Consider the following 14,692-nt stretch of genomic DNA (forward strand, 5'->3'; position numbering starts at 1 on the left):
ATTAGTGTTTACAAATTGCCAAAATGAGGTTTCAAAGACATCCTTCTGTTATATTTTCAGTGATGAGTAAACTTGAGTGTTGCCTCCAGTGAAAGGCTAACCTGGGCTCTGGTTGTAGTAGGGTCCTCCGTTGACGTGGTTGGCTATCGGCTGACCAGTCACAGAAGGGGGTCGGCGGTATGGAAGTGACCCCCCCACCTGTGGGGTCTGTTGTCGAGGCTGGGGCCGGTTCATGCTGTAGAACTGGGGGACGAAGGGACCTGACGTAGCAGAGAGGAACTCTGTTACAAATCTTAAGAATGTTGATTTAAAAGGAACCTGGAGTGGGTTGAACAAGCTTTGTCTCCCTCTGCTGGTAGTGAAAGCAAGTACACACAGTTCTTATTCAAAGATCAGTAGAAAGTTTATGAGGAGGAAAAAGGCAACCAAACATTGTGCATTCAGACCAACCCTGAATGCAGGTCCGCTTTAATTGAACTCTTGCTTGTTTGTCTAGAAAGTCCGGTTCGTTTGGGAAGGTGTGAACGCGCAATTAAACTCTAATGCGGACCAAAAAAATACTTTGGTCTTGGTTTGGTTGAAGTGAACTCTGGTACAGTGCAAATGCCAAGCGAACCGGAGACAACTCCAAGAGCTAGAAGTGGACTAAAAGGCAGGGCATTCTGGGTAAATAAAACCAAAACAAAGGCGTGAGTCTAGCACTAGCAGGCGAATGGTTTGTGGTCTTTTACCGACGACAAAAGAGACAACTCCATTTTTGTCAACATTTTACGAAGAAGGAAGTTGCACTTCACTCATGTGTTGTTTTCTTCAGTGGTTCTCAGTGCAGCGCCCCCACAGGTGGAGAGGGGAACAGGTTTTTCAAAAGGTTTGGTTCGTTTGATATCTAAAAATTTAACAAATGTTGCAATTTTGGTGTCCAAATGAACCAAGTCTACCGGACTATCAGGTATTAAAGGTGTTAAAACGCCTTTAAAACAACTTGGGTTTGAGCCACTGGGACAAACTCACCTTCAGCAGGTGACGAAGAGGTGGAGAGTGAAGGAGGAGGAGCAGGAAGAGGAAGAGAAGACAGCTGGGACTGGCCTTCGGAGGTGCTGGGAGAAGGGTTAGAAGGCGGGGAGGTGTTGGTGTTCGGTACGTTTGTTTGGGAGCTTGTGTGAGGAGACGAGTCGGCTTGGTGTGCGGGCGAGTTTGGTGGTAGGGGTGCGTTAGGCTGGGTTAAGGTGGTGGTGGAGGAGGAAGAGGAGAAAGAGGAAGGAGTCGGCGAGGGAGAAGGGGAGGAGTTTGGAGCTGTGGAGGAAGAGCTGGACGGTCCAGCAGTCGGGGAGACTTGGGGAAGAGGAGAAGGAAGAGAAAGAGGAGCTAATTAGGAAGGAAGGTTAAAGTAGGGAGTGAGGGAAGAATAAAGACAGGGTTTCTGTAGGTTTCACCAACTCAAGGTTAAGACCTTTTAGTACCATTATGGATGGAATCTAAGACCTGCATCTCCACAGAAGTGTACAAACTTTGTCCAGCCAACTGGTGATACATTAGCAGTAACCCATAATAGATGCAAAGAAGCTAGCTAGCAAGCTAGCTACCAAGGGTATGTTAGAAGTGATTTAGTATTACAACGCAATGACTCAGACTTTTGCCTGACAGAAAAGACTATGAGGGGGGAAAAAAACATAAAACTATACAGGATTAAATAGTCCTGTCATGACAAAATGTAAGACCTGTTATTATGGATGTTGCTGCTGCAGGACTGGGTGAGTAGGACAGCTGCAGCTGCTGCGGTTTGTTTTAGTACCAAACCTTATGCATAGATACTCCAAGTACATCCTGCAGCTACAGAACCTGCAGAATTATTACACGGAGAAATCCATTTGAGTGTCCTAAAGGATAAAGGTTTAGTGGATGTAAACTGGGTCTGGGCAGAAGGGTCAAAGATCATTTCTTATTACTCCATGTAGAATTGAGCTGCCACGGACCCTTAGGGGGCAGTAGAGCCCCTTGTCAACTGGTTTGATACTTCTTCTAGGTAGGACAGAATGAAAGAATTTCAATCTTTGATCATTTCTCCTGTTGAAAGATTTATCCTTTTGGTTTGGTGTTATTTTATAGATTTTTCTTTTGAAGAAAAAACAGCTAATTATTTTTTGGGGAAAAATTACTGTTTAATTTACAATTCAAAAAAGGAAGCACAACAAAATAATACACTTCATAACAGATTTTTTGGGGTGGGGGAGCTAAAGCTGCCACTTCAAGAGTTCTGGGTAGAACGTATTTACAAACACAGTTTTGTTTTTCATCTTAAATGCAAAATGTATATATGTATATATTTGTACAGTTCTGGCTTAGTTGAGGCTTTGAGAATGGTATTCTTTCATCACGATTAATGCTTTCATCACGATTAATCCGATTAATCGTTTCAGCCCTCGATTCAGCTACACATCGTCAACTGCAGCTGTGACATTGAGCAAGTGTCCTGTTACCTGGGAAAGTGGAGGGTGGGGACGGCGTTGGCACGGCGATGGGAATGCCCACGCTGCCGCTGCCACTGTTCTCTCTGCTGCTGCTGCGACTGCTGCTGCTGGGGTGACTGCCTCCGCTGCTGCCACTGCACACACACACACACACACACACACACACGCACACACACACACACACACACACACACACACACACACACACACACACACACACACACACACACCCAGAGGAAGATCAGTGCTGTGGAGACAGGTGTGTTCCAGCTGCAGATTGGACAAAAGACGTGAAACTAATCCACATTTGAACTGGAATCAAAATTTTTTGCTTTTTAAAAACTGCTAAACTTTTTAGTGATGTGGAGTTTTTCAAAAAAAGATTGCAGACAGGACATGAAGCAGTAAAAACTGCACGTCCTTAGACAGTCGGCATGGCGATGGAGGCGGGATGACAAACAGTAGCCTGTAGAGAGGAAGTCCAGCGAACCGCAGTAGCAGGTTCAGGTTAATGGCAGCAAAGAAGAAATGAAACAACAAGCAGACAAGAACATGCAATCTGATTGGTTCAAAGCTGGAGGATGAAAAAATGTTCTGATCGTATGGGAAGAAGAGCTGACAACTATTTACATCTAATAAATATAAAAAGGAAGAAAAGTAACCAAAGAATCAGATAGAGAGTACTTTTACACTAAGATGCACTTTGTAAAACTTGGCAAGTTTTATTTCTAGATGTTCTCAAACCACTGCATTGCTTAATGTGGTGTCAACTCTTTACCAAACATATAATAAAAAATCTAACAATTAACTGAGACGTAAAGTCATTTTAATACCAAAATACTTTATTTGTTCCAAAGGGAAATAAAATATTGTCATAACTCATATCAAAGTATCTTTAAAGAGTTGTTGTGAATCTTCAGTAACAGTCAGTCTTGCGACAAATCTCAGGTGGCCTCTGACTAAAGACTTTTGTTTTATGTCGGAGGTGAGACTTTAAAATTTTACGTTCTGCTTTGTTAAAAATAACCATGTTAGAGCATCAGGACAAGCCCAGCAGCTAACAATACCGTTCAAACAAGTGCTGGCTAAGACAAAAAACATTTCCATTTGAGTTTCAAATTCCAGGGGACGTTTCTCTGAATTCTTTTAGCGTTGAACTTGGAAACTTGTACCTTATGAGTGAAAGGAATAAAAACCCCATCCTTCATCCAGGCACGTCGTTCTAAAGGATAACAATGTAAAAACGCAACAAACTGGAACAGTCTTTGTGGTACTTGTTCCAACACAATTCAATGGCTTAAAATAAAGAAAACCATAACACTTCTCTGTTACTAATGAACTACAAAAGTGCCAGAAATGTAATTATTGTTTTCATTTTAACAATTTCTTCCATAATCAAGGCACTTCTCTTTTGCCAAAAACTATAGCGGACTAAACAAAATATGTTTTCTGCTAGAATAGAGGAAAACAATCAATGAGATTGAATAAATGCGCAACTGAAGATGAACCCACAGAAACAAAGAAAAACAGTTAGTTGGATGCAAGCAGACCGTTAGCACAATATGACATTTAAACACAAAAAACTCTGCATACAAAAAGCCAGAAGAAAAGCAGTAGAGTGAACAGCAGCAGGTTTTAGACAAGCCAAGAAGCAAGCCCTGGTACGGAGTGATGAAACCAAGCCGAAAGCAAAATCCTACAGGAAGACGGAGAAGTCGAGAGCAAAGATTATGTGAAAATTCACAGGAGTCTCGAGGCTTTCTGTAAAATGTCTGTGGGTGAGATCCTGTATCCTAAATGTGGACGAATAATTAGCTTTCCTAGATCTGTGCACATGTCAGCGTTATTTGTTTCAACCACTTACAGATTACAACTGCAGTGGCTGCAAAGTATCTGATAAATTGTGTCCAAAAAATGTGAATGTGTTAAATTCAAAATGTTTGCTCATGTTCAGTAAAAGTGCTAACTGGGTAGATTAGCTGTGAATGGAGGAATTCAGGCCTAAAAACATGAAAGATGCTAGGAAAGATGAATTAAAAGGCAACATTTAGTCTCAGCTGAAGCAGAAAGTTATCAAAATGTTTTATTCAACACATGCCAGTTTAGTTTGGGAATACTGCACCAACTTAAAGTGCATTGGAATTAGGGATGAACCGATTGCAGTTTTCTGGCCGATCGTCGATTACCATTCTTTAAAATGTCTGACCTGCCGATTCCAATTTAGGCCGACACCTTTGTTTTTTGTCTGAAATATCGCTAAATATAGACTTAGACTGACTTTATTGTCATTTTGCATGCACAGGGTGTATACAGAACGAAATTTCGTTGCATACGGCTCAGGACAATATAGATAATATAGATAAATATAGCAACACAATCGCTGAGTTGGCAACAGTGGGGTGACTATCGTTAACAGAGGTGGATTTATCGACCGGCCGATTTATCAGTCCAACCCTAATCATAATAAATGAGCTGAATCAGAGATTATGTTCACTCCCCAAGAAACTGAATTATGGGTTTTCATTAGCACAAAGCTAAAATCATCAAGAGTAACATAAATAGTTGCTTGAAGTATTTCCTCTGTGTGTAATGTATATAAAATAAATTTAATTTAAGAAATAAATGTACTTTTGAGGATGTGTTAATTTATTGAGTTACTCCAAAATACTGCAAGTCACTTTTTATGACTAAAATAAATTCTGCTTAAAATAAAAGCACCAAAATCTGTGATTTAAACCACCTCTACATCTCTGCTTCCAAACTGAACGTGACTGTGTTGAACATCAGGAGTTTTGAAAGAACTATAGGATTAGTAGAGCAAGAGCAGAGGAAGTATATCGGAAACGCTGTTCTTTCAGTCATGTCTGAACTCTGACCCAACTACCTGTACGTTCGGGGTCGCTGGTTCAGGGTGGCGGTGCGGACCGGACTCGGAAGCTGTCCAGCACCCGTATTGTTTCTCGTCGGGCTGGAGGCATAATCATTGGGCACGACGGGAGGGCGTACCGGCTCCAGTGTCCTGTAGGGGGAGTTCTTGTGCCTGTGCGTGCAAGACGTAAAGGTGAGGAAGAGGTTTGCACAGGAACACAGACCTGTGGCATTGGTCATCTGTCCCACTGCGTCAAACTCATTTTCATATTGGGCCATGTCAAGATCGTGAATGTTCTTAAAGGGCCGGTGGTGCCAAAGTGTACTGATAAAACCCATTAACAAACTGTTAAAATATTAACAAGGATAAGATAAGATTTATTTGTCATTGTCATCAACAGATTACAACGAGATTGAGATTTGCTCGACTCGAGTTAAAATGCAGGTTATGTGTATATACATAATATACAATATACATATACTGTACATATACATACATACATACATAAAAAAGATAAAGAAATAAATAGTACAAAAGGAGCTGTAAGTCCAATAAGTACTCCTTAAAATTAAATGCTATCATGCATCTCCTCACATCAATCAGTACTTTCAGAATTTCATGATTGTTTTTGTGATACTGCCTGTTTACTCACAATTATGCAATAGTGTGAAAAACTGCAAGGATCTGTTGATTTTGTGTGAATTTTCAAGGAATTGCAAAAATAAAAAAATAAAAAGTAAATGGTGGGATTGATCGATACAATTTGGTGTAGGAACTGTAGAGGGCCACATATAAAGCTACAGCGGGTCGGATTTGGCCCCCGGGCCTCGAGTTTGACATCAACATATCCTATCAAGGTGCCACAAGGGGGCGCTGCACACCGGTTTTTTTACCCTTAAAAAGTTCTAGTAAGTAGTTAGCTCTAACCACAGCTCCTGCTGTTTAATAGTCGTGGCAATAATAACTACAGCAGAGTGAAACTGGCTCCCTGTTGCTGTAAAAGAAAAGTCAAGCCAAGTTTAAAGGTCGGGATGTATTTTTAGACAATTACTCCTGCAGCTCAGCAAAGCTGTAGAAATGTAGGACATAAAAGCAGAACAAAAAGACTCCAAAGTTTAATGATACATTCACAATAAAACCAGTCTCCAACGTTAAATCCCCCGCCCTAAAAAAATCTAAGTTTTATTTGATTTTTCAATATAAACTCAGAAAGCACAATTAAAAAGGGAAAAGGAAACAATTTCAAGACATAATGAGCATAGAGTCCGTTAAAAACTCTGCACCCACGGTAGAACAAACATGAGGCCAAACAAAAGGACTCATTGTTAGCCGAAGTAAAAGCTGGTGCTGAATGGAGCGTTTCTCAGGCAGGATAAGAAACATCTATTTGCTACAATGTCGAAGCAGCCATGTGGGTGTCTCTATTCTAGATCTCCCGAGCTCACCAAGTTTTTTTTAATCCCGGCTGAATGGAGCTTTTTCACTGGAACAGAACGCATGCAGAATGTACAAAAATGACTGAATGTTCCTCGTAAGTTAATGTGGGGAAGAAAAAAAAAAGAAAAGTGTGTGTGCTGTCAGAAGGAGCGGTTTGTCGGCAGCGGGTCGCCGACTTTCTGCTGTGCGTTTGTCCGCTCCCTGCCTGTCTATGGGGAGAACGCAGAGAGGCAGACCCGTTGGCACGGTTCTGACCAACCGCTAAGCTGCTTCTGTTCGCCGCTCCGAGAAACGGCACTTTGGATCAAATAGTGAAGATGGAGAGGTGTTGACGGACAGAAAGCTGGAGATTATCTACTACTTTTCACAACACGAAGCACCAACACACCCTTTAATGGGGCGCATTGGTTTAAAGGTTCTGTCGTTGTGCTACTATTTAACCACTAACGCTGTCGATTGAGCGTGAAACAGCCGGTTGATCAGCGGGTTACAGGAAACTGGAAGGAACATAAAGAGAGACAAGAGGAGACGCCCGCTGACTCTGGCAGCTCAGCCTACCTAGCGCCATATGGATACAGTTTTTCACACTGCTGTATTACAATCGCAACCTTTAAAACTGCAGTATGTCATCTTTTACAAAAATATATGGGTTTTTAAATATTTGGTAGAGCTCTCACTATGTCCTGAAGACAGAAAATCAACCTCCTTCTGCCTTCTCCTTGTTGTTCTATCGCCATCTGCAGAAATTCAATGCACCCAATCAGAAACAACCAATCAAAGTCAGAAGGAGGGTCTCAGCCCTGTCAAACAATCTTGTGTACACACTGCTAAGTGTGTACACAAGATTAGCAGTGTCTTGTGTACACAAGACACTGCTAATGATGTGTCTTGTGTTAATGTGCTAATGATGGGGAAATGTGCTAATGATGGGGAATGTGCTAATGATGGGTAAACATCATTAGCACATTTGTGCTAATGATGGGGAAATGTGCTAATGATGGGGAAACAACTTTACGTTACAGAAAAACTATTTATCCGCCGTCATCGGTGGCCATGCTAACTAATCTTATCATTCACAGCAGGCTCTGCTGTGGGGAACAAAGAGAATGGGAGAGGGTGTCAGCAGGGCATACACAAGCATGATTGACAGCGCTAAAACCCTTCTCCTGTCTGATTGGTTGTTTTTGACTAGGAGTGGTGCATTTCTGTAGACGGAAGTAGAACTGCAGAGAGAAAGCTTGATTTTTTCACGGAAAATCTGTCTCATGTTCTACTGTGTGGCAGTTTTAACGAATATGTAAAAAAAACAACATATTTTTATAAAAGTTACAAGAAAAACAATATAAAGCTTAAGAAATATTTTACATATTAAAATCGGAAAACTGAAGTATACATTTGTGTCCAACCCTCTCTGATCTGATAAATAAAGTTCAGTGAACCCAACTGGCTTCAGAAATCTGTGTGCAATTTAATGACCCTAAAAGTACAGCTAGAGCTGCAAAAGAATCTGCTAAAATGTTGGATGGATCATTTTTCAGGGCCCTGCTGGTAAAACAAAGCTACAGTTGCTGGTTTAAACGCCCACCAGACGCCGCCAGCCTGAATTGTTTCATAGAACATAAATTGTGGTGTACCTTTTTGATGCGCGTCAAACAATACAACAATGTGCGTCTCCATCTAGCTTAGCAGTCTGACTGTCATTGAGAACATACAGAAACAAAGGATCTGAAGGAGGGTGGTAACATAAAAAAGACAGACAGTCAGCAAAATGTCAAAGGCTTAACTTTTGTATTTTGGCTGCCGATTGTTTGTTTTTAGCACTTTGTCTCTACAATTCCCAAATGGAGAGTGTCCCAATTGGTATATGAATCATATATTGAGTCTGGGTGACAGTGTGATGAAATGTGACACTGAAAGACACACCAAAATGCAGCGTTTGCTCAAATGTTTGAGGTTTGGTCTGTTTCTGAAGAGGAAAATGAGAATTTTTTTGTTTGTTTCCTCAGTCAGAGCAGCGGTTAGCTTGGAAGAGTCAACAATTATATCCGCTTCTAAAGTGACAGATGCAGACAAAAGTGACGTGGATAAAAGAAGAGGAAACAACTGTAGGATATAAAAAAAAATACAATTATATTGTAGGAGAAAGGGGAGTAAAATACAGGTAGAGAAAAAAATACCAAAGACAGATAAAAACAGCTCGGTGACCTAGATGTTTAAGGGCAAAGAACACAACAAGCTCTCACAACAGATGACGTTATTCCTCAGAGCGCTGCATTTCAGTACGGGTGTGTGTGGGTGTGTGTGTTTTCCCTCTGCCAGCTCAAATCTGCAATAACCTCGTCACAGGACCCCCGTCTTTTCACGAGAGACTTAAATATGCGCAAGCTGCAGTCTGTTTCTAAGAGATTTCTAAAGAAAAACACAAGAGAAGTTGACCGTCTCATCTGACATGAACTATGTGTCTTCCAGAGCACAAAAGTTGAATAATTTACAGAAAAGTATGGAAATTACAGAGTAAACAAAGTGAAAGTAGGTGTACATACCCTAAGATTCCTTTTCCTGCCCTTGGAGGGCTGGGTGGTTTCTGGGTCGGGGGGTTAGTCCGGGACAGACCTCCTCCAAGTTTCAGACTCTGCTGGCCGTTTACCTGAGAAACAAACACGCTCTCTATCAAAACTACTTAGTTTGGACATAATCATATATTCACATGTAATTTTAAATTAACTTCTTGTTTATTGGAAACACAGCCATTGGGAAATAGTTCAGTTTTTTCTACATTAGAATATTGACAACAATTTGTGCACATTTGTAATGGAAACGCCGCTGCAGTCTTTTCATTTTCTGATGATGGGTTAAGCACTGACGTTTAAGAGTGCCAGATTTTGTTTTGTAACCCAAATCTCTTTTAAAATTAAAAATTATATACCACTTTGTCTTAGTCTTCCAAAGAAAATCCCAATAAAACATTTTGACATTTGAAAAACGCAAAGAAGTCCCAGAAGTTTGAATACTTTTGTAAACCACTGCGTCACATTTCCTTGGTTAGCGTCAAGTTTTTGCCAGCATAGTAACGTCTCTCGGTTGTCACAAGGATGGAAAACACTACAAGAGGAAGAATCTCAGCATCCATATTTGTATACCGGTTTAAATAAAACACGTTTGGAATAGATGTAAATAAGCCACAATTTGTTCTGTTTGATCATCAGACATACATTATGGAGTATAAAATAAAGCAGCACTTCTTCCTTTTTGCTTTTAACAACCCCTACCATGGCCAGGTAAGACACATCAGACGCATTCGCTCTGTACTGTGTGTAGGTGTGTTGTAGACTCTTACCTTGAACCTCATCAACCACTTAACACATCAGTGACAGCAGATGGAGCAGGAGGAAAAGGAAGCAGAAGACATTTTTATCTAAAGGTTAGACAGAGTGCAACTGCATCATGCAAATACGGTCAATCGTTAGGAACAGCAGACAGAAAATGCAAGGCAGAAAGAGAGCTTCAGATAAACACCGGCTGAGAAAGAGACACAGAAATCAGGATTCTTTAGTTTGGTTGTAGTTTGTGATGCAGTGATACTGAGGTGTGCAGCTAAATAAATCATTTTGAAAACAGAGACAAATAAATGAAACTACAGCCCAAGGGAATACTTTTCATAATTTGTGACACACTAGGTTGTTGACAGTATGGTTCTCTGCCCAGGGTAACACTGCACCAGTGGGTAGCAGAAACACTTACGAAAAAAGGTATAAGCTGTACACAAAATTAATTGAACTTAAGACGGTTATGAACAAAAACTTCCTAGTTTTGGTTAAAACCGTTTTAGAAATTTGATGTATCTCATCAGTCGCTGTCTTGCATCTCATTTTTAAAGTCTGAGTTTCTGTTTCCTTCACAAAAGAAATCTTGTGAAAATTAAAACCACTGTTAAAATGTTCTATCTTGAGATTTATGCTAAGTTCTCCAAGGTAGATGGAGAAAAAGAGCGGATCCTGATCTTGGAAAAACATTTTCAAAATTCTGCAAAAGTTTGCAAAATGCTGGATTACTTTTGTGAAAGATTACGCAAACGTTTTGCGGGATACTAAAGTAGTTTAGTAAAATTATGCAAGAGGTTTGCAAGATCCTGAATTAATTTTGCAGGGTCACGTAAAACTTTTCCGATTTCATGGAAAGATGCCAAATTGCTTTTGCGAGATCACCCAAAAGTTTTGCAAGATCCTGAATAGCTTTAGCAAGATCACCTCTAAAAGATTTCACAAGATTGCGTTAAAGTTTTACAATTTCTCTCAAAGATTGAAAAATTACGTTTGTGGGATCACATAAACGTTTTGCGAGATCCCAAACTACTTTTGCAATTTCACACAAAGGTTCCGCAAAGTCCCGAATTATTTTTATGAGATCACACAAAAGCCTTGAGAGATTCTCAATTATTTCTGCGAGATCGCGTAAAAATTTTGCAAGATCACCAAAAGTTTTACAAAATTCCGAGTTACTTTTGCGAAATTCTAAACTACTTCTGTGAGTTCAAGCAACATTTTTGCTTCATATTTAAGGCTTAATTCTGACACATAAAAACCAAAGAAATGGAGGACACACACCTGTAAGGGAGACATAGATTTTTATTTTGTGTTTGTTCTTAATTACAAACAAACTGAATCAATGCTCGACAGAAGACACGGTTTTGATACAAGTGAGATGATCTGAAGAGAGTTCTTAGCACACGGGGACACATTTAACTCAAATCCTACGATCTGTGTTGCATTTCCACATCGATATGTTTCCCCAGCAGCTCATTTCCGGTACATAACGGCGGGCTTTACTCACAGAGGAACTGCACACACTGCGAGAGCAATTTTTGAGCATGGTGAGTTACAGAAACTCCAAAAATATGGTCATTCCACCAAAAGACATAACTTGTTTGTTCATTTCAAACATTTTAAAGGATCTCGCAAAAGTAAATCGGAATCTTTTTTTTCCCTCCTCCACATCCCTTGAGGAGCTCTGTAATTTTCCTATCATGTTCTCAAACGTTTAAAAAAAACCCCAATACAATAACTTCCAATTTGTTCTTGCCATTTCCAGTTTCAGAGAAACGTCAACATGCTGGTCACCGTCACAGAATTTGACGGTCTGCCACTACCTTAATTATACAAGCCATCGCTGTTATTAACTCGTTTCTGCCACCTACCTTGACTCCATGACCGGTGTCATCCAGAACGCTGTAGTCAATGGGCTTCCTGATGTAGCGCACGGGCCTCTCCAGATTGGCTGGGGCGATGATTTTATGGGAGCGGGATGTGTTTTTGTTGGTGGTCAGTATGCCAATCTCACGCCTCGCCACCTTCTCCTTGTGGATGTCGACCGTCTGTAAGGAGGATCAAAGAGTCGACAATTGGACTTCTTTGACCAAATGATGCATAAAGATTAGATATCTCAACAGATCACAAACCTTGTGCATATATGTTGTAATAACTGTGTTTACCACTTCGAAACAATGACAGAAGCCAAAGAAATTTTTTGTTTCCAAGTTGAACTCGATATTTCTTTCTCTCAGAAAGGCAGCTTGGCTTCAAATCCTCCCTTGGAATCACTGATTCCCTGATTTCCTCACCGGCTGTTCAAAACCCAGAGTGTTCAGTGTGAGAATGAAATTCTCACTGCTCTGTGTTCTCACACTGTGGATATTTTTGGAGAAGTCCTAACATGGATGACAGCCTGCCTGTGGAGCTTGGGAGTCAGTAGAAGAGAAATCCACGCTGAAGGATACTTTACTCTGGTTATCGAGTGAAATTATTTACAGAAAGCAGCATCTATGTGTGCACCAGATGTGGGCGGACCACTGTGTAGGGTTGGTCTGTTGAGAGTACATGAAACAAGAAAGTACTTCTTAATATAGAATGATTAGAGGATGGCTGCACAAGTTCACAGCAGCCATTCTTGCTCAAGGAAGAGTCAAATTTGTTTTGGCATCGCACGTCATGAAGGAGATTTTCACAAGTTTGACAAAAACAAAAAAAATACTTTTTTGATAATGTATGGACAATCATTGACATTCTATTATTCAGAAGAGCTGTATGGCCAATAGCAAAGCAACCAGCTGACTGGGTCCATAACTTGGTGTACTATTTGCAGCTGAAACCACACATGTATAGTCAAGGAAGAGACTGCTGTGTTTTTGTTTTTGACCTTCTACTAGCAAACTGGTAGTTAACATCTTTCTGTTTTGGTGAGCAAGCGGAAGGACTGCTGGGAAACCTGCATTGTGTGGTCTGTATGAGAGTTAAAGACCAGAGTAACAAGGTGAAGACGACACAGCGGTTTGTCACCATAGAGACTGTTGCTTAGGTGACAAGAAATGTGACAGGTGAAGCTTCTTACTAAAGCGTTGTTTCATCTTTTGATCAAGATGAATGTCGATATTCTTAATATCTATGAAATGATCAATTAATTACCTACTTAGAAAGATAACAGGAGTGGTATTTTCAATGATATGATGAGGCTGGAATAGTCTCTCAGTGTACATTTTTTTGGGATATTTGAATCTCCAAGATATGAATTCAGAACATTGTCATTTAGGAAAGCAGCAGAATAGTTCATCTGCTTATGCTTATGAGCATCGAGACATTCCCAGGAGTACAGATATATTCATTAAATTATAATATACATTCAGATGAGGCGCAACTGTCAGATTAAAAGCATTTTTTGAAAACAACAACCTTTAGGCAGGCATTAAACATCTTTCATTAAGCCCATATTTATGATTTTAAAAATAGTTTTTTTTTTTTTAGTCTGATTGTAATATACTAATATAATAATTTTGGGCTTATCTATAAAAACATAAGATTTAAAGCAAGGAAACACACAAAACACTGAGTCCCTTTTGCCTCAAGCTACTGATAGAAAAACAAAGTTTTACGGCGTACACACACTGGACCCCGTCCTAACAATGGTTGTTGTTTTTTTTTTAACAGTCTCTGCTGTTGCATAAATAATGTCTTGGCTGATTGCAGCTGCATAAAATGCTAAATGCGTTACATAAGAGTATCTTAGTGTTTGTGAATGCGAAGAAGCCTCACAGTGCGAAGTGTTCGCCTACATAACAGATGCGAGTGTCTTTCTGAACAGAAAGTGGTGATTATAACGTGCAACCTCAGCCTGGGCCAACACAGCAGAAAGAAGCATCTCATTATGGCTGCATGGAAACTGCTCCGATAATTCGGAGGTCTAAGGGGGGAGAATGGACCCTCTGTACCGCTGAGGAGTACAAGTTAATTCCTCTAAGCAATCCTCGGTGCACTAATTTTTTTCAACTGAAGTCTTTTCCTAGCATTCAGCTTATTTTCTTTTGGAGCTGGCTGGGTTTGTCTGAGATTAAATGCACTTGACAAAGCTGCCGTTGTGTAGGAGTGCAGCACAGTGTAACTCACTGGATCGCTAGTGATGCTTCACACCTATGACTGTACTGGGGGGGGGTGCTTACATGTTCCAGCTGAGTAACACAATGGGAAATTGTGCTTTATCTTCTCGGATTTGGCATTCATAAAAAAGTGGCCACACTGACTCCCGACGCAACGTGACGTCACGCACGCAAGAAGTTGCTCGCTGACGATGACTACCATTGGTTTCAGTTGTCAAGTTGTCAACATAATGTGTTAAGTCTTAAATGTACATGTGATATATACAAGAAAAAAGGACGCAGTGCTTTGTTATTAATTCTCAACACTGCAACAACTAGATAAGGAAAAAGTGTTAATTAAAAAAAATATAGCAATGGGAAGAGAGGTAGTTCAGTTATGCTAGCTTGACTTTGACATCCTTAGCATCTAGATGGGCTGTGGAATTTGGTGTGTTTTGGTTCAGTTAAAAAAATAAGAAATGCGGTGACCCACACGCCCTCTCTGACAGACCATCA

General features: G+C 40.3%; 1 protein-coding gene across 4 annotated transcripts in view; it reads right to left on the reverse strand.

Moving 5' to 3' along the window:
• Positions 1-14,692, reverse strand: part of LOC102219002 (abl interactor 2-like) — a 31,167-nt gene that overhangs the window by 3,388 nt on the left and 13,087 nt on the right. The window contains exons 3-9 of one of the 4 annotated variants that reach the window (XM_005811314.2): positions 11,969-12,145; positions 10,112-10,129; positions 9,318-9,421; positions 5,353-5,508; positions 2,478-2,602; positions 1,012-1,332; positions 102-260 (exon numbers count right to left, since the gene is read on the reverse strand). In XM_005811314.2, coding sequence (XP_005811371.1) covers positions 102-260; positions 1,012-1,332; positions 2,478-2,602; positions 5,353-5,508; positions 9,318-9,421; positions 10,112-10,129; positions 11,969-12,145 — 1,060 coding nt within the window. The remainder of the gene's footprint in view (positions 1-101; positions 261-1,011; positions 1,333-2,477; positions 2,603-5,352; positions 5,509-9,317; positions 9,422-10,111; positions 10,130-11,968; positions 12,146-14,692) is intronic. The other 3 variants (XM_023337194.1, XM_023337195.1, XM_023337197.1) reach the window with 3 other exon arrangements.

The sequence above is a fragment of the Xiphophorus maculatus genome, chromosome 7 (genome assembly GCF_002775205.1).
Source record: "Xiphophorus maculatus strain JP 163 A chromosome 7, X_maculatus-5.0-male, whole genome shotgun sequence".
Classification (NCBI taxonomy): domain Eukaryota; kingdom Metazoa; phylum Chordata; class Actinopteri; order Cyprinodontiformes; family Poeciliidae; genus Xiphophorus; species Xiphophorus maculatus.